The sequence below is a fragment of the Melopsittacus undulatus genome, chromosome 7 (genome assembly GCF_012275295.1).
Source record: "Melopsittacus undulatus isolate bMelUnd1 chromosome 7, bMelUnd1.mat.Z, whole genome shotgun sequence".
In the NCBI taxonomy this organism is placed as follows: domain Eukaryota; kingdom Metazoa; phylum Chordata; class Aves; order Psittaciformes; family Psittaculidae; genus Melopsittacus; species Melopsittacus undulatus.
This window is the reverse complement of record NC_047533.1, coordinates 55,662,812-55,684,703: the sequence shown is the minus strand read 5'-3', so window position 1 is coordinate 55,684,703 and position 21,892 is coordinate 55,662,812. Positions and strand designations below refer to the sequence as shown.

At 43.1% G+C, this 21,892-nt stretch overlaps 1 protein-coding gene across 3 annotated transcripts in view; it reads left to right on the top strand.

The window, feature by feature from the left end:
* SLC20A2 (solute carrier family 20 member 2) overlaps positions 1-21,266 on the top strand; it is a 58,198-nt gene extending 36,932 nt beyond the window's left edge. For 2 of the 3 annotated variants that reach the window (XM_031048517.2, XM_005148620.4), the window contains exons 7-11: positions 535-738; positions 2,123-2,711; positions 13,317-13,502; positions 14,205-14,289; positions 19,583-20,031. In XM_031048517.2, the coding sequence (XP_030904377.1) occupies positions 535-738; positions 2,123-2,711; positions 13,317-13,502; positions 14,205-14,289; positions 19,583-19,747 (1,229 nt within the window). In that variant the 3' untranslated portion in view covers positions 19,748-20,031. Of the gene's footprint in view, positions 1-534; positions 739-2,122; positions 2,712-13,316; positions 13,503-14,204; positions 14,290-19,582 lie in introns of all 3 variants that reach the window. The other variant, XM_031048516.2, reaches the window with a different exon arrangement.
* Positions 21,267-21,892: the final 626 nt, after the last annotated feature.

Genomic DNA, 21,892 nt, shown 5'->3' with positions numbered 1-21,892 from the left:
GTAACCTGCTCTTAAATGCCTGCAGTGGTAGAAATCCAAAACCTTGTTAGGTAATCTATTGCAGTGCTCACAGAAACAGGATAATAAATCCGGGAATATAATCAATTTTTCATGTCTTATTAAGGAAATCTTAAAGAGGAAAAATCTGGAAGAATTATTATCTTTAGGTGACTTCTTTAACTTTTCAGTCAGTTGGGCTGGTCACAGCTTTAAGCTGCTAGTGTTTTTCTTGTTTTCTTTGTTATTCAACAAATGCAGCATTTAAAACAGAGAAAAGTTTCAGATTTCATTAATAAATAATCATTTATTATATCATTTGTCTATTGTGGCAAATTTTGTAGGAAGTTACAAAGATGCCTTAGAATTTTCTCAGACAAATTTAAAGATAAGCATTAGAAATAAATAAAGAACGTGTGTGAAAGGGAGCCAGGTTATTGTATCCATGTTGATCTATACTGTTAATGCAAATAGTGGAAACATAAGCAGCTAGACAGATAGGTTGCGTTTAAAATTACAGTACTGTTATTTCCTTAGGCCGGTTAAAGAAAGATGCTGCACTGTCAAGGATATCAGATGAAAGCCTTGATAAAATTCAAGATGAAGAAACACCAGTCTTTAAAGAGCTTCCCGGTGCCAAAGCATCTGACGAGAGCACAGTTCCCCTTACTGGCTCAGTAACAGAAGTTGCTGGGACATCAGATACTATTGCAAATGGAAACCATCCACGTGTACCATATGGTAAGAAACTAAGGCAACACCAAGGGCTTATATTCTCCCTGTTTTGATAGTGTTTCTTAACTGCAAGTAGGTCTCTGTTACAAATGGTAAGTTAGTGTTTGTGATTTCCAGCTCAATCCCTCATCAGCGTTTGTTGGGAAAAGAGGCTCAGTTACAAGTGATGTTTTCTAGAAAGGACTTAAAACCGATTATATTTTGTTTGCTGTACTTCAATGTTAGAAAACGCTGAAAACAAAAATTACTTTCCTCTTTGCTCTACTTTGTACCCTGAATGGTGTTTCCATCCTTTTAAGCAGTGGAAAAATACAGAGAACACAAATTGCTGATGTATGAAGGTTAAATTCAGCATAAAGATGATTAGCATACTACCACAGGAGATGAAAAGATTTGGGCTTTAGTTGATAAACATATGACCATTTGGGGTATTTCCACTAGAAAAATCTTACACGTTGTTGTTGGAACGTATATTTATAAGAAGCAGGCTCGTGGGCATAAAGCTCTTTTTGTTCTCGTGTGGTGGGACTGTACCCCCACACACTTAGCAGTCTGCTGACTTTGATATCGCTTTGCTAACATCTGCACAGCCCTGTAATTTGGTTAATAAATGCCTAACATATTCAACTGCTGCTTAGAAAATCATGTAAGTCATGACATGAAGCCATGACATATGCTTCCAATTTAAAAATAGCTAAACTCAATTCTGTATGTTGCACAGGGGAAATCCGGGAAGTAAGGAAATGAAACAGATAGTTTCTTCAGAAATACTGCCTTAGCTGTGATATGTGTCCTACAGTGTATGCTGCTGTTAAATGTATACAGTGGGAATAACTAACATCATGTTCCTAGACATAAGATATACAGAATGCTGGAAGAGCTGAGGAAATCTTTCTGCAGCACAGGAACTGGTTTTCTTTTTTAAATTACGTAAACGCCTCTCAAGCACAGTTACTTTTGAGAGGTAACCTCATATTCGGTATGAAATTACAGTAAAACACCTTTCCAGGATCCCTCGTTACGCCTGTTCAGTTCAAAACCTCACAAAAAGTAGAGCTTATTTTACAAGACAAGAATTTTATCGGAATTACTTTTTCAAAGAACCTGAGGATTTCACCTTCAGGTATCACCTTTGAATAGCTGATACCCAGTGACTTGCTGCAGGTCATACAGCGTGTCTGGGGGAGACCCAGCGGTGGTACAATGCTCTTTTCATGCAGAAGATGAGAGAGTTTATTTTGCAGTGAACTGAATACGATCTATTGCAAGTTGACCTTTTTTGTCCAGCATTCTTGGATTTCTGCCTGTTTATTGCCTCACAGATTGGGAAGGAGGGGGTTTCTGTGTTGCTTTTCATAGAAATAAAAACTCCAGATCTCTGTCTTTTTAGGAAGGGCATTTTCAATGACGCACACCTCGGTGAAATCACCTGTTTCCAATGGCACCTTCAGCTTCGATGGCCAGGTGAGGAGCGATGGACACGTTTATCACACTGTGCACAAGGACTCAGGTTTATACAAAGACTTGCTCCACAAAATACATCTGGACAGGGCCACCGACGAGAGGCCTGCTCAAGAAAACAACTACAAACTGTTACGCCGCAACAACAGTTACACGTGTTACACAGCTGCTATCTGTGGCATGCCTGTGCATTCCTCCTTTAAGGCAGCAGATACGTCAACTCCAGAGGACAGTGAGAAGTTAGTGGGAGACACTGTTTCGTACTCCAAGAAGCGAGTCCGCTATGACAGCTACTCCAGCTATTGCAACGCAGTGGCTGAGGCAGAGATTGAGGCAGAGGAAGGTGGGGTGGAAATGAAGTTGGCCTCTGAACTTGCAGATCCTAACCGGCCCCCAGTTGAACCCGTGGAAGAGGATAAGGAAGAGAAAGATACGTCTCAGGTCCATCTACTTTTCCACTTCCTCCAAATCTTAACAGCCTGCTTTGGATCCTTTGCCCATGGAGGTAATGATGTCAGGTAAGACATCATTTCACAGACCAGTTTAAGTGCTTGGAGCAAGGTTTGCCAGCTTGGCTGGTAGGAAAGTGTATTCCTGTCTGCAGGCAGATGATCATCAGGGCTGTGTTTCACAAAGCATGTGACACTGATGCCCCTGGTGCTTTCCAGAAATTGGGCTGCTCAGTCATAGGCTTATTTTCTTCTCAATGTTAACACCTTTTTTAGTCACTGCTAAATAATTGTGCAGTAATTAGTTTAATTCAGGTTTAATTTTGATAAGCTTTTGGGCATTGAGACTCCCCCTGGCATGCCAACCACTGTAAAAACAAACAGGACAGTCCCAGCCCTGCAGAGTTTGCAGCCTTTTTTAACTGCAAGATCAGAGACCATCAGCAAATGAGTGGTTTAGACTACTTTTGTCGTGAGATAGATTTCATCTTTTGTCATATTGTGAAAAGAGGTGTTTGAAGAATGTCTTTCTTTAGATTGCTGCAGCCCTTAAAGACTTCCCTTTGCTGAATCTTTTTGAGTTTTCCTGTGCCCTATGCAGAGAGGGGACATGGGCTATGGCTCCTCTCCTAGTGTTCATTAAAGAAGTTTCCCATCTCCCCGCATAGTTCTGGCATGCAGTACTCCCCAGGAAGAGTTTTATCCAGAGCCACTGGCAACTATTTGCCACTGAGTTGCTCCTTGAGTTTGGAAGAAGCCAATGAGTTCATCTGTCAGTCATTTGGCTTACATGTGTCTGTCCTTAACTCCCACGGCACTAACATCATTTCCCAGGAATAAAGGAAAAGGATCATGCTCCCGGAATCTTTATCTCATGTTCATGTTGACTCAGGCAGCTGGCAGTCTTGAAGTTGCTCTCAGAGATGTTTATCTACAGCTATTTGTCCTCTATCATCTGGTCAGACCCTGGTGAAACAGTGTCTCTTCACTCACTCATTTACAAACCTCTTTCGCTTTGAAGGCTTGGCTCTGTTTTATTCCACAAAGTACAGACTTTTGACTGAAGGACATAGGATGTATGCCAAGGATGGAGCATTTTATACCTTCCTTGTCTGCACTCCCATTGCTTATCTGCTTGTAACATTGCTGTATTTGCAGGGCCCTGTTGCACCTTGCCATCTTCCTGGAATGTGGCTCAAGGGCAGTTTGGGTGTTTTTGCTCTGTCCCTGAGACCACTGCTTATTTTTCCTTCAGGATTTGGCTGGACTGCCTTTTCCCTAGGCCTGGAATGATCCACATGGTATTTACTAGGTGCTCTTTCCTGTACTGTGATAAGGCCCCCTGAGAAGCTGCTTGTCAAAGCAGTGGTCCTTGATTGGGTTGTAGCTGGGGCCATACTGAGTCCCCTTCCTGCTGAACCCCTGCTCTGCCCTGAGTGTATTTGTTTCAGCATTTGCAGTGGGGCTTTGCAGTGTTCATAACTTTCATTGTCCTCCTTAGGCATCTGGGCAAACGCTGTCTGACTCAGCAAGAACAGTTATTGCTCCTCACTCTTGTTTGCCATGCAGTTTAACTCACAGCTTATCTTGAAAACATTTCCAAACGTGTATTCTCTCTTCCCTGTCCATCCAGTGTCCTGGGAGTTTGGAAGAGGGCTTTCTGAACAGCTGCCTTGGCCTCACTCTTGTTATTACTCCCTTTGTACTTGCAAGGATCTACCAAATATCACACCAGGCAAGAGCAAAGACCCATGGAGGCCTGTACCCATGCTCTGCAACTGGCCAGCATCAAGTGCCAAGGGAACATAGGAATAAGGACAAACACAGCTGATACTTGTTGTAATGTATGCTGGGAAATACCATTCCACAGAGTTCACAGCCTATGCCAGTAGGTTCTGCTGCCTCTTTATTCCCTGTAGATGATGCCTGTACATACTTCTCAAGGACTCGCATGTTTATGCAAGCATCACTTACCTTTTCTGTAAGAGGCAAGGGTAGCAGAATTCGTTAGAAGAGATCTGCAAGGATGCAGTCAGTTCAGAAAGCAAATTTGTTGTTGATAAGAGACAGCTGGGATGAAAGACAACATTTGGACTCTATGCTTTGTTGCATCTTAAAGTCTAATTTCCCCAGAATTCTGCATTTGAGCTGGATTGTTGCCTTGGCAATATCCTTTCCTGAAAAATCGTATTTTTTAGTATACTGCAGATCTGTGTTTCTGTCAGTGATCCTACCAAATTTGCCAGGAAGTATGTGTTTTTATTAAATGTTTTTATTCCAAAATCTCTTATTAAGCTGAATTCATGTAATTGCAGAACTAAAGAACAAGTTAGCTTTGTTTTGTCAAAGCTAATAGAAATGCAAGGTGGTCATGGGTGTAAGACTGGATAGGAACCCATCCTTACAATTGTACTGTGGTCCAGCAATAAGAATTAAAGACCTTTTTGTATGCCAAAAAGGTTGAGTAGATAAAACACTTTGAATGCAGATTTCTATCCTCTGGATTATGTAGCAGAGGCATTTTGCCAGTCTTTGTCTAGCAGAGCAGAAGACTTCTTACTGGGCTTTTGGCTCCTCCACATATTGCATAAGGATCTGCAGAGCCTGAAAGGCAGTGAGCTGGTTTAAAAATAGTGTGGTAGAACCTAGCTAGTATCATGCCTTGCTGTCCATGTTTCTGTAGAAAGCAAGCCTTTGCAGTCCATCCTCCACTGAAGGCTGCTCTCTTTCCATGTCCCTCCTTCGTTTAATTTCCTTCTCATTTTAGGTGCTGCTGTCAAGCTGCTTCTCAGTTTTTCTCTCAGCCTTGAATCCTGTTGTTAATATATCCCTCTTTCCTCTGCATCTGGTTTTAAACTCCTCATTTGTATATTTAGGGCAATTCCATTGACCACATCTTTTTCTTCGGGTTTGTTTCCTACATTTTCCTTCTGCATCCTGGAACTCACTTGTTCCTATGCTTTCTATGTATTTTCCATCAGGCTGTTTGCTGGTATTCCTTGAAGGGACAGGGGCACATAAGAGGAGGAAAGAGAGAAAAATTAAAACCTAATATAAAAACTAAAAGCTGCAGGTAGTTAAATAATTCACCTGTTCTGGAGCATATTTAAGCATGAGGCATATGGTATGGACTGAGCCATGATGCAGCTCAGAAACACTTTATGGAGCAGAAGTGTCTCATATAGTTTGGATAGCACTTTAGTGGGAAAAAATCAAATGGAGATCTACCTTGTTTCACTGTCCAAGCTTTACTCCTGGAGCTGGAAGAGCTAAATCAGTATTTTGCCTTTGACAGCAGAAATAACTCATAGTAAGGGTAGCTAGACCCCCCTTTGTTCCAAAATCATGCTTTTTAGCATCATGATGATACCAGCCATGTTTGCTGTAGGAGCTGATGTTTGTAGCAGGCAGGGCTCGTGTTTGGGCTGACATCAGCAGGGATCTGGCTGGGGCAGTTGTGCATTAAAAGCAAGGGGGAGTCATGGTAACTCCTTGTTTGGATGATTGTTTTGTTCAGACCATCTCCTCCTGCCCCCCTGCTGCAGAGCTTATATGTGCTGTGTCAAGGATGCTGGAGCCCTTCCAGGGCTGGGACTAACTGAGCCGGGCCGAGAGCCTTGTGACACCACCATGCACATGGGCTCAATGAAATCTAAAGAATTTAAAATCCTGACTAAATGTGTTGGGACAGAACTGCTGCAAAAAACGTTGTTGTTGAAGTTAATTAGTGGTGCTGAGTGAGCAGGTCCCACTGGCTCAGCACCCGAGCACAAAGGGAGCACGTCAGGTCATTGCAAGGGCAACAGGAGAATAAAAAGGGCAGGGTGGAAAAAAAGAGCATGACACAAGGGGGACTGCCAGCTTTCCCGAGAGGCCAGGAGCCTGGACGCTGTTGGCCAGCGGGGATTATATGCACCTACGGTTGAGTTGGACTGAGCTTATTTTCTGTAAATATGGGTTGGTTCAGCAGGAATAGTGAAGCCCAGTGCTGCAGCCACAGCAGCCTACCTGTATGAATAAATGTGGGTAGTGGGGGGCCACTGGAGCTGTAGGGTTTACGCTGTTTTTCACAGTCTGGAAGCATGTCTGAATTAACTAGTTCCTGAAACCAAGTGCAGGTGGGCAGGCTGTTCTGGAAGTGTCTGGAGAGGACTGCTAAACCCATAGCTATCTCCTGTGCTCAGCACAACAGTGGCTGTGGCTGCTTTGCTACTGGGTTGGGAATGAGAAAGCTATGAGCAAACTGTGTGTTGGCTCCACAGCCCATCTACGCAAACGAGAAGATGTTTTTGTTGACTCAAGCATTCTCTGGAGCTTGTTGTTCCTTGAATGCTTGTGTTTGAAGCAGGCTGACCTACAGAAAGATACTGTAGTTCCACAGGAGTTTTGCTGATTAAAATCTGCTGTTCATGTTGTGAAAAAAGCTTGAGCCCATGTTCCTACACACCTGTCTGTGCGTGTGTTTAGTCTCTTCTCATTCAGTTTCCTTCTCCTATAAATGTAGGAGAAAAAAAAGTGTAGCCTCTTCTGTCCCTTCCTACCTGCCCTCTCTGCCTCAGGCTATTATTCTCCCTGTCACAGGAGAAAACCCAGGAATAACAGGAGCGTGTGCCCTGGCTTGTGTCTAGCGATGGAGGAAGGTTGGTTTATTATTGTGGTGATGGCATGATCCATGATGCTCCACCTGAAGAAGGTGACTGCAGACCATGCCACCCACCTACGTCCATGGATGCCAAGGGGCAGGTATTGAGGTTTAGCTGCTGTAGTGAGGAGAAACCTGCTTGCAGACTCTTCACACTTGTGCAGGGGATCTCAGTTTTGCTAAGTTCCTGCTGCATAAATTGTTTGAATGTGGCTGCTCTAGTTAAATTTCATGTGGAGGATTTCAGGACTACCCTTGCCTATTCATACTTAAGTATTATTGGAAAAGGGGGTTATTCATGTTAGAGTCTGCAGGTAATGCCATGTAGATCTATGGCATAAGCTTGACAAAGAATGCCTCTCGTTATTCAGATGATATAGGCTACATTACTGAAGACAGGATTTAAAACTATTTCAGAGCTATTTTTACACATTCTTCCAAGTATTTTAGGGAAACTAAACTACTACCAGATAGGGCTTTAACTGTTGAGCAAAGCAATGCAAGTGAAACTAGGCAATAACGTGCTTGGCAAAAATGCAGGGAAAGGAAACTTCTCCTTTTGCCTCCCTACAGATTTCACTAGATTTTTAGGCCAGAGCACACAAACAGCAGTGGGACTCATATTTTCCCCTTTTCCTTTAAAAGCAATGGGGTTAAAGGAAGGAAGGGCCAGAGTATTGCCAGTATCTTATTGCACACAGGGAGCTTAGTGGGAATCAGTCTCTTGGCTAAATAAGGAGTCTAAAGGAACTATAATAAGGCTGGATTACAAAATGAGTATTTCTTATTTCCTCCTTGAGCGCTGCAGTCAAGATCACTTAGAATATTTAGGAAGCTAATATGTGCATTACAATTATTGAGAGCAGCCTCAAATCTGATTTCTTCCCTTTTTAATAGCAGTCTGTCCTGGAACCACAACTCCTGTAGATATGAATCTTCACTTGTGTCCTTATTGTACAGGTACACGGTGTCTTTGGTGTGCCGTGCAGGCAAGCCAGAGAGAAGCAGCAAGCAACTGGGGGTCTCTGGTGGGCACAGGAATCTCTCCCCATCCTGCTCTGAGCAGGGCCCATGACAGGGCTTGCTGGGGGAAAGCCGATGCTGGTGGGCAAAAGGGGAGGATGGACCCAGTCCTCCAGGGTGCAGGGAGTTGGGGTTTCAGGGCCAGCATTTACAGTATGCAGCGATAAGCTTCATAAAATGTAGCCTTCCTGACTCATTAATGCACACAAAGCTTTGCACGTCACAGGGCACAGCTGTGACACACTGTTATTGCGCTATGGTGTACGCACTATTTCAAAGTTGTCTGATTCTTGGAGCTAGGATAAAACTCCCTCGATAATCTGAGATCTCTGGAGATTAGGACATACTTTTTTCCTCTTGGTTCAGACAGGCGTATCTATCTCCCATCCTTACTCAACTGGGTGATGTCTCTAGGCGTAACTGCAGCACATACAAAACCTCACCCCGCTTATTTTCCTAGTGGAAAGTTCATTTATGAAATCTTGGTTTGGGAAATAGTCAAATGACTGGGGATTGTGTAATTTTATTTGTAATATTTGAAGCCTAATATAGATGTCTCGTATGGCTATTTTGCTCGTGATTCAGTTTTAATCAGCGTTAATGTATGTCCAGCTTCTTTCACTCAACCAGAAAAAGTTGCTAATACACAGCCTGCTTTTTCAGGAAGCAGAGAATCAATGCACGGTCATCAAGTAGCCTGTAGATTGTGTCTTGTAACATAAAGCTTACTCAGAGCATACAATTAGATTGTCATTTTGAGCAACTCATTACTGCCCTGAAATAAGCAATGAGGTAATAGCGGTGTTGCTAGTTCATAAAACATTATGACAAGTTTGATGGAATTTGGTGATAGAGCATTCAGCTGATGTCATCCTTCCATTACTAAAAAAAAGCCCTTTATTTTCTACTTTAAAAAGTCCAAATCAAAATGGTTGTAGTTCTTCTTCCTCCAGAGAAGGGCCTGGGCTCATGATCCAAGGGTATCCAGAAATCTCTGCTCATGTATGTGTGCATGGGAAACTCTAAGCCTGTCTCAGTGTAGCTGAATGTAGGGTTTTTTTGTTGGTAATACTATCTGTCTCACAGAGAAGAGGAGAAGCCAGCTCTATTTATAGTTCAGATTCACTGTCAAATGCTGTCTTTCACAACAGCTTTATAAATGGTGTGGGACAGATTCTCAGCTGGCACAGGCAAGCAGAGGAAGGGAAGTTGTGCCAATTCGCGTTAGTTGAGAGAGCTAGCGAAATCATCATGAGGGGCAGGCAGGACTTCAGAAGCACTCAGCAGCACTTTGCTGAACCACTGTGACACACATCTGCAAGTACAAGCATTACTGTAGATGGCATTTAGTCCTGTACAGCACCTCCAGGGAAGGCAAACAGCCCCTGTGCATCACCCCTGTTGTAATGTCCTGTGAGTAACCGGGGCTGGCAGAGCCCACAGAGATGGTGAAAAATACTGGACATGGAGAATACACTTCATGACAGGTAGACTCAGGAGTTAGGCTGCTGATGCCACGTTTTATAAATTCATCCTAAAATTAACTCAGAATGGCCATCCTCATGCTCAGTGGGAAAATGTGTAGGTGTGCAAAACTAAAGTTATACCATGACAGAAGTAGCTTACCGTAATTGGCTTTTCAACCCAGTAGCTAAATAATGCAGTAACATCCTTGAAAATGCTTCAGTTACATAAGAACTTAATGGCAGTTTTACACATAGGTAGATGTTGGTAGGGGTTCAGAGCCCTGGGTGACCATCTCAGACTTTTTTCTATTCCCTCTACCCTACCACAAATAGGACTTGGAGCTTCAGCACAAAGCAGAGTTAGTTAAGACAAGTAGAAGATCTGAGTGGGAGAGTAAGAGAAAATCACTTCTTGAAAATAGACTTGAGGAATGAATCTTTGCCAAATGAATGGAAGATTTGAGGTCTTTTTTCTGCTTGCCATGTCTTGAGTCAAATGAGATGGAACCAGTGGGAAATACTGTGAAAGCCACATTCCTGTCTAGCCAGCATCCTTGTGGTTCATCTGCTTAGTCACCCAGCTGTAGGAGACATCGGTTAACTGCAGGAAATCTCAAAGCAAAGTGTCCAAACTAACAATGTCTTTTTATGCTTTTTGTTGTGTTGTTTCTCTTACTCTCCTTTTGGGACTTGTCTTCTATCAATTAACTCTTCCTAATCCCAGGGATGGCTGGTTGCACATGTTCATGGTAATGTCTTGAAGCTGATGTATGCAGTTCATGAGTCAGATGCATTCATTGTGAGCTTTTGGCAGTTTTGTGGTGGAACAGGCCACCATTGGCATAGGAAGTGCTGGTACCACAAGTCCCTAGGACTGGACCTACTGAGCAAATCCAGAAGCTGAAGGAGTCCTCTGAAGAGCTGTGATGGTGGTAGATTGGTTGCACACCGCTGCCAGTCTGCTGGCTGTTGGTAGCCACTTGCAGGCATTTGGGCTGGGAGATGCCATTGCCCCTGCAAGCTGAACGTTTAAGTCAGGTTGAATGTGATTCACAGGTAGAGGAGAATGTCTCTCTGGTATAGGTAACCAGTAGTGCAGATACCCCCAAGTGAAAATCCAGTTAATTTCCTTTTTGACTTCCAAGCACATACGGATGCAGTGTTCCTCTGCTTTCTTTTCCTACAGGGGAGGTATCAGAAATGCTGCCTCTGTGGGCATCAGTGTCATCTCTTCTGATCTGTTGGGCAGCATCAGCCACTCAGATTCTTTGAGACTGAGCATAAGGGAGCCAAACTTTGCCTTTCATTACCACAAATAAGAAAATAACCTTTTCTTCAAGGATTAAGCTTAGTTAATTCACAAAGGTGTAGCATTTGCAAATAATTAAAACTGGATTTTAGTATAAAAGAGCATAGTTTGCTGCTATAGTTTTTTAAGCTTTTTCTGTCTTCCCATTTACATTAGGACTGACAAATATCCATTCATAATCTCTTCAGAACTGTTAGGAATCAGTGCCTGGGCTTGCTCCAAATGTACCTGTTACTTTCAACAGGGAGGTTGTCCCATGTCATACAGCACTAAAAGAAGGGATGATCGGTTTTCACTTCAGCTGATCAATGTTTTAGTTGCCTTTATGCATCCTTCTTCATTTATCAGTTGAAGGTACAGTGAATTACGTTTCTTTTTCTATGCACAGTAAGGCATTTAAATCTGCAAATAATTTAATCCACACCTGAAAACACTGCCAAAGAAGTTGCAGGTCAACTTTAAAATACTAGAAATGCTTCAGTCAAGAATTCCTTTTTCCTTGAAGGTAAAATAACTCTTGCATTTAGGCACTAAGGACTTTTTGCATAATATCCTTTCACTCATGCAATTTCACTCAAGTAAATGCATACTAAGGCACAGTATCAGACCAGAATTTTAAAGTCATTTTTGCTAGTGGAAATCACTTTTTATGTAATGTGTATTTAGTTCTTTATCATACTACCCAGTGTCTTCAAACCCACTGGATTATATTATCTATGTTATCTCACTAATTTATTTTCATCATCTTTCTCAACTGTAAATCATTCTCTTCCTTTTTATATCCAAGAGCATATTCAAGTATTTTTGTTTGCCTTGAAGCTTGAATGTTGTTGTGTGTTACTTTGCAGGACCTCTTCTCAGGGTTCAGAGCTCGATTTCTCAAGGACCATAAGAAAGGAGGGCCTTGTGTTGTTTAGACGAGCTGAGCTTTGCAGTGCTGAGGACCCTCATCTCTTGACAATTAGCACTCAGCCCCTAGCATCTTGTATCTAGTAGAGATGGGATTCAAGTCAATTATTAACTGTCTGTTACGGTGGGTTGGTTTGCACAATATATGATGTTAGAACTGGCCCTTATTCCAACTGTGTGCTTTGGAGCAAGACCAGGAAGCTGGTCCTGGCTGCAAGGTGAGCATAGCTATCAGTCCTGCCTGCGGTGCTTGCTGTGACCATCTCTCCTTATCGTTTTACAAAGAGGGGAGCTTCCTGCTGGTTTCAGACTTTTTGAATTACATTAGACAGGTTTGCTCTGCTCTTCTCATGATGATTTAGACATAAGTCTAAAAGTGCAGCACTACCTCGCTTCTTACACTTTTGTGGTTGAGGATAAATGCTGCTCAGCAGGGCAAGCAGCTACTCAGTTTAGCAAAAGAACTGCAAAAAGAAAAAGGGGATGTTGAAGTTCTTAACTCCTTTTTTAGTATTTAAGCCTCTAAAGTAACTGGATACCAGCTTTCATGTTTGTCTTCTAACCCTTTTATCTAGAAACTTGAAACTTTTTCAGAATAAACAGTCAGAAGTCTCACTCCAGGCACTGAAGATTCCAGATGCCAATATCAAGTGACCTGCATTAGGAGTGGGGACTTCAGTGTTGCTGACTTCCAGTGTTTCTTTAGGTAGCAGCAGCAAGGCAGAAAAACGGGCTTACACCAGTTCTATGTCACCAAGGATTTCTCTCTGATCCAGTCTGACTAGCTCTGCAATGTGTTTGAAGTGGTCTAAATCACCTTCCCAGCTGCATTCTGATCATATCTCCAAATATTAAAGGTTGTCAGATTAGATTATCTTTGTATCTTCTTGTCTGCGATGGCAATTTTGTGTATCAATTTCTCTCTTTGACAAAAAAAACTAATTTAATACTTGAATTTTACAGATGCAAAGCTCTCAAATTGCTATATTTTAATATAAGTTAGTACTGAAAATACTGGTGTTTGTCCCAGAACAGACCTAATGAGGTATTACTGACTGTCATTTCAGGAAATGATCTGTAAAAGAGAAATTCCTCTCAGCATTTGCTATTAGTGGTCAGTGATGAAGTGACAGCTGAAAAAGACACATGATAAGAATCCCCTGCTGTAGCCTTTCTGAGCCAGGAAGGGTGTTTGTTGCCTGTAAGGTCAAGTCAGAGCACTGCTGCACACACAATGAAGAAAAATCATACAGAAAATAAGAGACTTCTTCCAAGGCAATTATCTGCAGTTTTATAATTCGGGTGGTGCTTTTCTGTTTCTCCAGCAATGCAATTGGTCCCCTTGTGGCGCTCTGGCTTATCTATGAGCAAGATGGTGTAATGCAAGAAGCGTCGACTCCCATCTGGCTGCTGTTTTATGGAGGTGTTGGGATCTGTGTGGGTCTCTGGGTCTGGGGTAGAAGAGTTATCCAGACCATGGGTAAAGACCTCACTCCAATCACACCATCAAGGTAGGTGCACAGTTGTCATTACGGTTGTGTGAACTTTGCTTGTGAACCAATCTGAGAAGTTGTTACCCCAGTGTTTTGTTGTGGATTTGCTGTGCTTTGATTTTAATGATAACTGGCTTTGACTTCTCTGTCTTTCTAAAAAATGAAAGAAAGAGAAAAAGGAGAGAGAGTGAAAGAATGCAAAACAAGCAAGAGAAAGAAAGAGAAAAGGAAAAAAGATAACCCTGTAAACTAATACTGGATGTGTTTGAGGCATAGAGGTCTATGTGAACAGTCTCTTGCTGATGACCTAATTAATGAGGCAGGACGTGCATTTGGAAATGGCAAGATTACAGTGGCTTTCCCAGTGTGCTTCAGACTATTAAAACCATATGTATTTATTACAGTAATTTTCATCCTTAATGCATACTCGACCTCTGCTGGTGCTTAACTGAATTACTAATTAGGCATGATTCACCACAGCGTAGAGTAGTAAAAGTCCATGATGCAATGAGCCGTGCAGCCGGGTTACTACAGATGACTAGCCTATGCCATTCCCATTATTGAGCCCTTCCTTGTTCTCTTAACTTATTCCTGTGACAAAAATCAGTTGGAGATAAAACAGTCGAAAGAAGAAACGGGTAAGGCTTTGGCACACTGCAAGGTATCAGTCCAAGCTGATGCAAAGAGTGATTGTGAAGTGTTTTCTTATGCTTCCCGCAGTGGATTCACTATTGAGTTGGCTTCGGCGTTCACAGTTGTGGTAGCTTCCAATGTTGGACTTCCTGTCAGTACTACACACTGCAAGGTATGCCTTTGCCCAGCGACTGCAGTAAAGGCAGTCTGGACTATTCATCTTAAAACTGTGCTGCTTGAGCCAGCGGATAATGGCACAGCGAGGGGAAAGCAGCCACTCACAGAGGACTGTTAGGCAGAGGTGCCTCAGCACCACTGGAAAATTACCAGTCTTCCAACAATTGCATTGGAGTTGTCACAGTAAAGTTGCTGCAGTCGGGCACAGTGTGAACTCCATAGCTGTGGTTATAGGAAAACAGCACTTACAAAAACGCAACCTCAATTTTAAAGCAAACTGATTACAGCGGAAAGCCTGGTTTCCTCCGACGGTGCCATTTGAACCTGGTTGGGTGGCGTTTCTCCTTGTTCAGGGGCTGCGCACCATTCATCATGTATACTTCACTTTCTTGATAAGTGCATGGCATGGGATTTCCTGCATATAACTCTTTTACTACAGGTTTTCCATCTGTCGTTTTTTTATTTTTGTTTTATTTCTTCACAGTGGATTTTGCATTGAAGTAATGTGTGCGCTAACGGTACTTGTAGCCTCAAATGTGGGTATTCCAATAAGCTCCACCCATTGCAAGGTATTGGAGTTTGCAGTGATCACATCAGTAAATCACATCACTAGGACAAACCATAACAAAATACAAGAGATACCAATTGTTGCAGGCTGCCTTCACTATGCGATGTGCCGTGCAGACAGCAATGGCAAAGTAACAATGATCACTTTTAAAGCCAGTACAGACAGCTAAGCAAAGTCAGCATTAGAAGTAATTGCACAAAAGTCTGGAACATCTTTCACCCTTTCATAATTGTATCAAACTAATATAGACATATTAAAATAACGTAGATTTGTAGTTTATGTGTCTTTTAGAGCCACCTGTACGAAAAAAAACCCACTGCTACATCATTAAGCTAACATTTTAATGTCTCTCTTCTTTTAAACCAACCTGTCCTCACTTTTGTGCATTATAAGACAGAATCTGACCCTTGTAATTACTTCTTTGAACAAGGTTCTTGGCTTTAAAAGAAAATAAAACCAAAACACTGACCAGTTTGAAGTATAGGTATAAGCTGGGTAATGAGCAGAATTTAATGATGTTGTATGATATGCTGTATGAAAAGACATTTACAGTGCTTGTAGGCAACAAGGAGCATGTGGACATTTACTCTGCTGGAAGACCATGGTGGGAATTTGGAATTTTATTCCCCAGGCAATTCCCATGTCAAATCCCATCTTTCTTTCCTTTGCTTCCCCATGGACTCCCAAGCTCTTGGAAGCACAGAGCTGTCTGTACCCCACACCTGCTGGCAGGGTGAGCAGAAGGCTCTCTGAAATCAGAGACCCCAGAGTAGCAAAGCCCCTCTGCTTTGGCATATACCACCAAGCCCTACCAGAGCCAGATCCTGCAGGATTCACTGCTGCATGCTGGGGACCATGGAGCCCTTCCAGCTCTGGCTGGGGCAGGAAGGTTTTGGGGGCTAACTGCTCCATGGCATGGCATGCGGGCTGGCAAGAAGTCAGGCATCCTTGCCTGTGACATTGACCTGGTTTCCAGTGAAAGAGTCAATGAAATCCACACATCCTGCAGAATGCCCCAAGTTGGTTCAATTGGTCTTTTTCTAGTGAAAACAATTTCTTCAGAAAGCCTTCCTCTATTGCAAAATCATTTCTTTCTTCTGCTGTAGAGCTCTTTGAGAAGCAGCCAAGACTGAGCTGCTCTGAAAGGCTGGCATTGATTTCCTGGTGTTGGCCGAACTCTGGTTCCACTGAATCAAGTAGGGAGGGGAAAAATAATAACAATGTGATCCACTTCTAAAAATGCTAGCCTGAACCCAGCTCCATTTAAGCTGACTGATATATCAAATGCATGAAGAAGAATTTGCCAGGGAGAATAATACAGCTTTGATTATCCCAGTTGTGTGCCTGAAGCACTTCTAGCCAACCGCTGTAAAAGAGAAAATACACTTTGATGCAGACAAATAGACTGAAGTTAAAATGTCTTGGAAGCCATAAGCTAATGAGAATGTGGCATTAGGAGGCATTCACTGATTCACTACAGTTAAAAGCTTGGTCTTTTCTAACTGTGGCACAAAATAATTCTCTTTAAAAAATACTTCAGTAAAAGCAGGTAATGTGGTTAGTCTGTGTCTGCTCCCTGTAGTTTACTATATCTCATTACATGGATCATTCTTAATGGGAAGATCCACTTCGCAATAGGATTAGGCTGTTCCAGGATGTCACATTATTATAACTGACTGTATTTCAGCAAAATGAGATCCTGAGTTGAAAGATCCAAAGTGATGAACATAAGATAAAAAGCAAACACCTGTAACAGATGTATTCCTTGTTTTCTTGAGGGGCCCCATGAAGGAATGAAAGAACTATTCAATAACAGTAGTCAATGGAACATGTAGCAATTAGATAAACCGATGGCAAAGAAGGAGCAGTGTGAAACACCTTAGGTGGAGAGAGACCTGTTCAAGGTGAAACAATAGACTATAATGAAAATGACCAGGCTGACCACGTATGAAGGAAAGCTCTAAGCAGCAGCTTTCACGTCTTGGAGCAGATGTGGTGGCAAACAGGAAATTGATAGCAGGAAGCATTAGCTTCTGAGACAGTTTTGTCAAGTCCTCTCATATCAGGAGTTGCATTCGGTCCTAAATCAGAGGCTTTGCTCTACGTTAGGTAGTCACTGCCTGATACGCTTGTTCTAAATCTACAGCCCGGCAGCTCTTCCATGCTCCCTGCTGCTGAGAGCCTGAACTGCACCTTTATCCTTGCCACTAGTCTAAAGGGGAAAGTCCCTCTGAAAGCCTCCAAGTCAAGAGGTCCTGAGGGAAAGACCTAGCCTTTGGAGCTTCTAAAGGAATTTGTGAGTCTTAACACGATAGCCACATTGCTTTGCCTGCAACCCTTCAACTTTCCTTAGGATTTAGCACTAAAAGCCAGGGTGGTGTGAGTGCATACCTTGCCTTTCTGCTGCTAGTTAGGCAAATAATAATAATGAATCTTACACATAGAAGCTGTTACTTATTTTAAGGTGAATGAGACATGGAAATGAACAGGCATTTCTCAGCTGTAACAGATGGAACATGTTCATGTATGGATAAGATTAGAGTGCAGGAGTTAAATGCTTTTTCTGTTCAAAAGTGACTTTGCTGAGGTCATACTGTCAGCTCTGATTTGCTATTAAGATTTTGTGGTTTTGAAAAATATTCTGTGTTGCTATGATGGAATTATCATGTTATGTGTATTGTCATGATATGCCATTGCATGTGAACAAGAGGGCCAGAAGCATTTCTATAATGATTTAAGCAGAGCATACTGAAGGCAACCTGCACTGGTTTCAAACAAATCTCTAAGTAGCTGTCATCTGAAATTCTGCAGATGGTGTAGTGTCCCTACATCCAAGTTTTAGCAACTCTCCTAACCTCTAGTTCATCAAAATCACTATTAATAAACTAAACTCTAATAATGTGTAAAACAGATTACCAATGCCATCATTGCTGATACCTTTTAAATTTCAGGAAGGACTCAGAGACTATCGTATGTAGACTGCATGCTTGCTCAGTGAGCAATGCTTCTCGTTGCAAGCATGACAGATGGATGCTAAGGACATGCCAAATGTAAAACACAGCCTAACAGCTGAGCTGCTGAAAAACCAAACGCTGTTTCCTCAGTTTAACTCCTTGATAGAGTCAGAAGTGTGGGGTTCCTTTTAGCTGGGCACCCCTAAATACACTTACACCTCCTAAATACAGAACAGCATACTGTCCACCCAGGCAGGTATTCAGATTAAATATTATCTAACAGATTTCCCTATTGGATCAAGCCTTATACTGAGGCCTTTTCAGTCCTAGAATATCAAGTTTAGTTTTCCCTTCCACAGGTAACTCTTTTCTCCAAAAAGAAATGTTAAGCAGTAGTTACAAGTTAAGTAGGTGTTAACAAAATATATGGATTTGATGTCACCATCCTAGCTCTCCCTGCTTCCCTGATCTCCCAGCATTTATCGCTTTCCTGGCTTTGCACGTGGGGATTAGCCATCTTCTGATCTATAGGCAGGGACTGATAACTCCTGTTAAGAAAACAAGCAGGGAAGAGAAGGCAGGGGTGGCATTTAAGGGAACACAGCCCCAGCTGTGTCTTGGAGCTTCCTTCAAAACAGGATATCCTTCCACATTTCTTGCTGCTTTACTGTGTGCTTTGATTAGACTTGCACTGATGTACATGTTTTTGTTAACAGCATGGAGGGCCGCTTCCAGGGCAGAGAGAAAATGCAGCATTTCTGATGTTTTTGCATCATTTTTCACTGGAAATGTTTTTATCAGTCCAGGTCTTTCTTTAAAAAAATAATATTCTCAGTTTATACCCGAGCTTATTAACTGAAAATACATCTGAAGGGAGAAAAGGTTGTAGCCTTCCCCATGCTGCAGTGTGTTTTGTCTTCAGAAGCACTGACCTCTTCATGTCTGTGCCGTTTGAGTGTCCCATAGCATGAGGCTGATGTCTCTGTGCACAAGGAGGATTTTAGCTCTCGATGCTTTGCTTGGCTGCCTGGCCCAGGAGGGCTGGTTTTCTCAGAGGGTTTGGACTGAGGAGCTTGATGTAGGGCAGCTGTACTGGGTCTAATCTTGCACAGTCTATCCGCTCCCTGCCAGGTTACCATCTCTGTTACATGGTGGACTCAGCTGCTTATATTGCTGTTGCTGTCCTGTTTATAGCCTGCAGTATTGAAATAGTAGGTTCAGCACCTGGTGGGTGAACAGGCAGGACTTCTCAGAACAGCAAGAGGGCAGGCACGTGGGACAGGAGCTACACTAACTAACCCAACTTGCCCTATGCCATGGTCTCCAGCAGAGCCTTAAAAGCAACTTTCCCTTTGTTCTCATGATTTAGACCACAGTCTGGGCAGACTTGGAGGATGCTTACCCTCTCCCCTGCAGACTAAGTCAGGCACTGGGTGAGTGGAGGGTTGGCTGGGTTGCACTCTTGGCTGATCCAGGAGCCAGCAGGACAGAGAAAAACACACAAACTTATTTAGTGTCCTTTGGCTAACCCCAAGACCCATGAAAGACAGGAGGTGATTGAAAAATAGAGGTTAAAGCATCCTGGAAGTATCGCCATCCTGCCACCCCCCCCAGAGAAGAGCCACCGTTAGCAGCAGCAGCTCTTTTGTCTCAGAGTATTGCTTGGTATCAGCTGACTGGCATTGGTGTGGCTATAGGCACGTTATGGGCACTTAGACCTACCCCTCACATCTTGTCTCTCCCTCTCTCTTCCCTGCGGTCCCAAGGTTGGCTCTGTGGTGGCTGTTGGATGGATCCGCTCAAAGAAAGCCGTCGACTGGCGCCTCTTCCGCAACATCTTCCTGGCATGGTTTGTGACTGTGCCAGTGGCCGGCTTGTTCAGCGCTGGGGTGATGGCACTGCTGATGTACGGGATCCTGCGTTACATCTGAAGAGCCTCCTCCACTGGGAAAAGGGGAAACGGCCAAGCTACTACCAAGGGGAGGAGCGTTCCCGTGAAAGAACCGGTCGGAGAGGATCCATCTTCCATATCTTAACTTCTTATCTACTGTACATAACAATGTGTCATATTGGTGACATGGTGATGTGGTGCCATTTCTTATATATTAAAGAAATATATATACATATAGTAGGTAACAATACCTAAGTTATATTATCAGTGGGGTGAAAATAATTGCCTAGAATTTAATATTTAGTAAAATTTGTACATAGTGTATCATTTTGGTGGCAATTTTTTAATCTTTTGGAGAAGAGTATGGATTAGGAAATGTTTCTTGTCCATTTGATATAAGAAGAAGCGAGGTACAAGACTGCATAACACATGAATTTTTTTAAAACATTAAGATACTGGAACAAAATAAAATGTGCAGAAGTGCTTTTCATAAAATAATTTTGTTCATGTCATACTGATCTTTGTGTATCATAGCGTGATGGTTATGGCTGTGTAAATACTTACCAATGGTAACTTTTAAATGGTGCATTTCCCTCATATATTTTGGATAAGAAAGTTTAGGAAGTACCAAAGAAGCAGGGGAATAGCTTGCCAATATTATGTTGTCTACACATGTGGGCGTGTGTTGTGTTTCCCCACCTCTAACTCAACGTTGTATTCACAAGCTCCCACCAGTGAGGCGGGGATAGTATTGTTCATGTCTTAATGTAACTTAAAATGAAACAAAGCAAAAAGCGCACACAACAATACTTAGTAGGCAAACCACAGTTCTCCACACTAGCTGATAGTAGACTGACTTCATTTTGTGGGTTGAAGTATCTCATTGCTCACCTTCTACTCTTCCCCTTCAAGTCTCAGCTCCTGGTTGCACTGCTATCAATTCCAGTGGGAGAACAGACCCTCAGTCTCCCGTCTTTCTGTCCATCCAGCCACAACCACACACTCTCAGGTACAGGAGTGGGACCGTGGGGTGCATGGCAGCACCATGTACAGAAGCAAAGGGCAGCAGCAAGTAGGAACTGGGCTTAGCCCTGGTTTTATAGCTGAAGGTATGGGTACCCGCAGGAGAGCTGCCCCACACAGGGGCTGATGCGAGGAGCAGGGCAAAGATGCAAGCAGATGCTGGGTTCCTTAGGGTGAGTCCCATCCCATGCCACAGCCTGCCAGCCTCCTGCCATGTTGCAGACTGAGAGGAGGGAATGGGAGCCTGGATCGGCATGAATGTAGGTCATTGTGTGGTAACTGGCATTTGGGATGAGATTTTGTCATGGCAGCTCAGGGGAAAAATGGCTAGCTACATCCCCTGCACAGCTTTGGAAAGCACAAGGTTACTGTTTTGTGGGGGGGAGGCAAAAGGGCAAGGGGTGCCTGGAGGAGATTGGGAATCTATTACTGTTACAATGCTGCTAAAATTTTGATAAAATGTTCTTGGTACTCCATTGTGACTTTTCCATTGGTCATTCATACTAAATTTTTAATAAAAAGATAAACGGCCCCTATTGCTGTTTGCCTTTTGAGTTTTTCGAGCGTGTCTCAGTCATGCCAGCTGTAATGGAAAAGCTGCATGGGCAGCTAAAACCTCCTTGGCATCCACCACCTTTTGTCCTTTGTCCACTGTGGATGAAACTGCTTTGTGCAGCACTGACAAAAGTCCCCTTTTCTTCTTGCTGTCCCAGCGGCCCCAGCCCCCAGCCCTCACTCTGCCTGGGGCTTGGCTCATGGCAAGTGTTGTGAGCTCTGTGGATCCTTTAGGTGTGTTCACCAAGCACTTGCTGGCTCCAGCTGCTCCCCTGACTTCCTTTCTGGATCGCTGTAAGCATCCCCTCTGTGGCAGTACAGCAGCACTCAGTTTTCAACCCCTCTGAAACCCGAGGGCCATGGTATAAATAGTGCTAGCAAACATGTGGGGCTGATGAGCAGCAGCTGAGTGACCAAAGCAGCCAGTCAATGCACAATGACAACGTGAGACCTGTGGAACAGGATACAAGAACTCACCCTATCTTTGCACTCGCATGAACAAATGCCTGCCCAGTGGCCCAGCAGCTTGCGACCTTGTTTTATCTACAGAGGCAAATCAGACTTCTCTTACTCCAGAGGCAGTGGGCTGTGCCAGATCCAGAGGGTA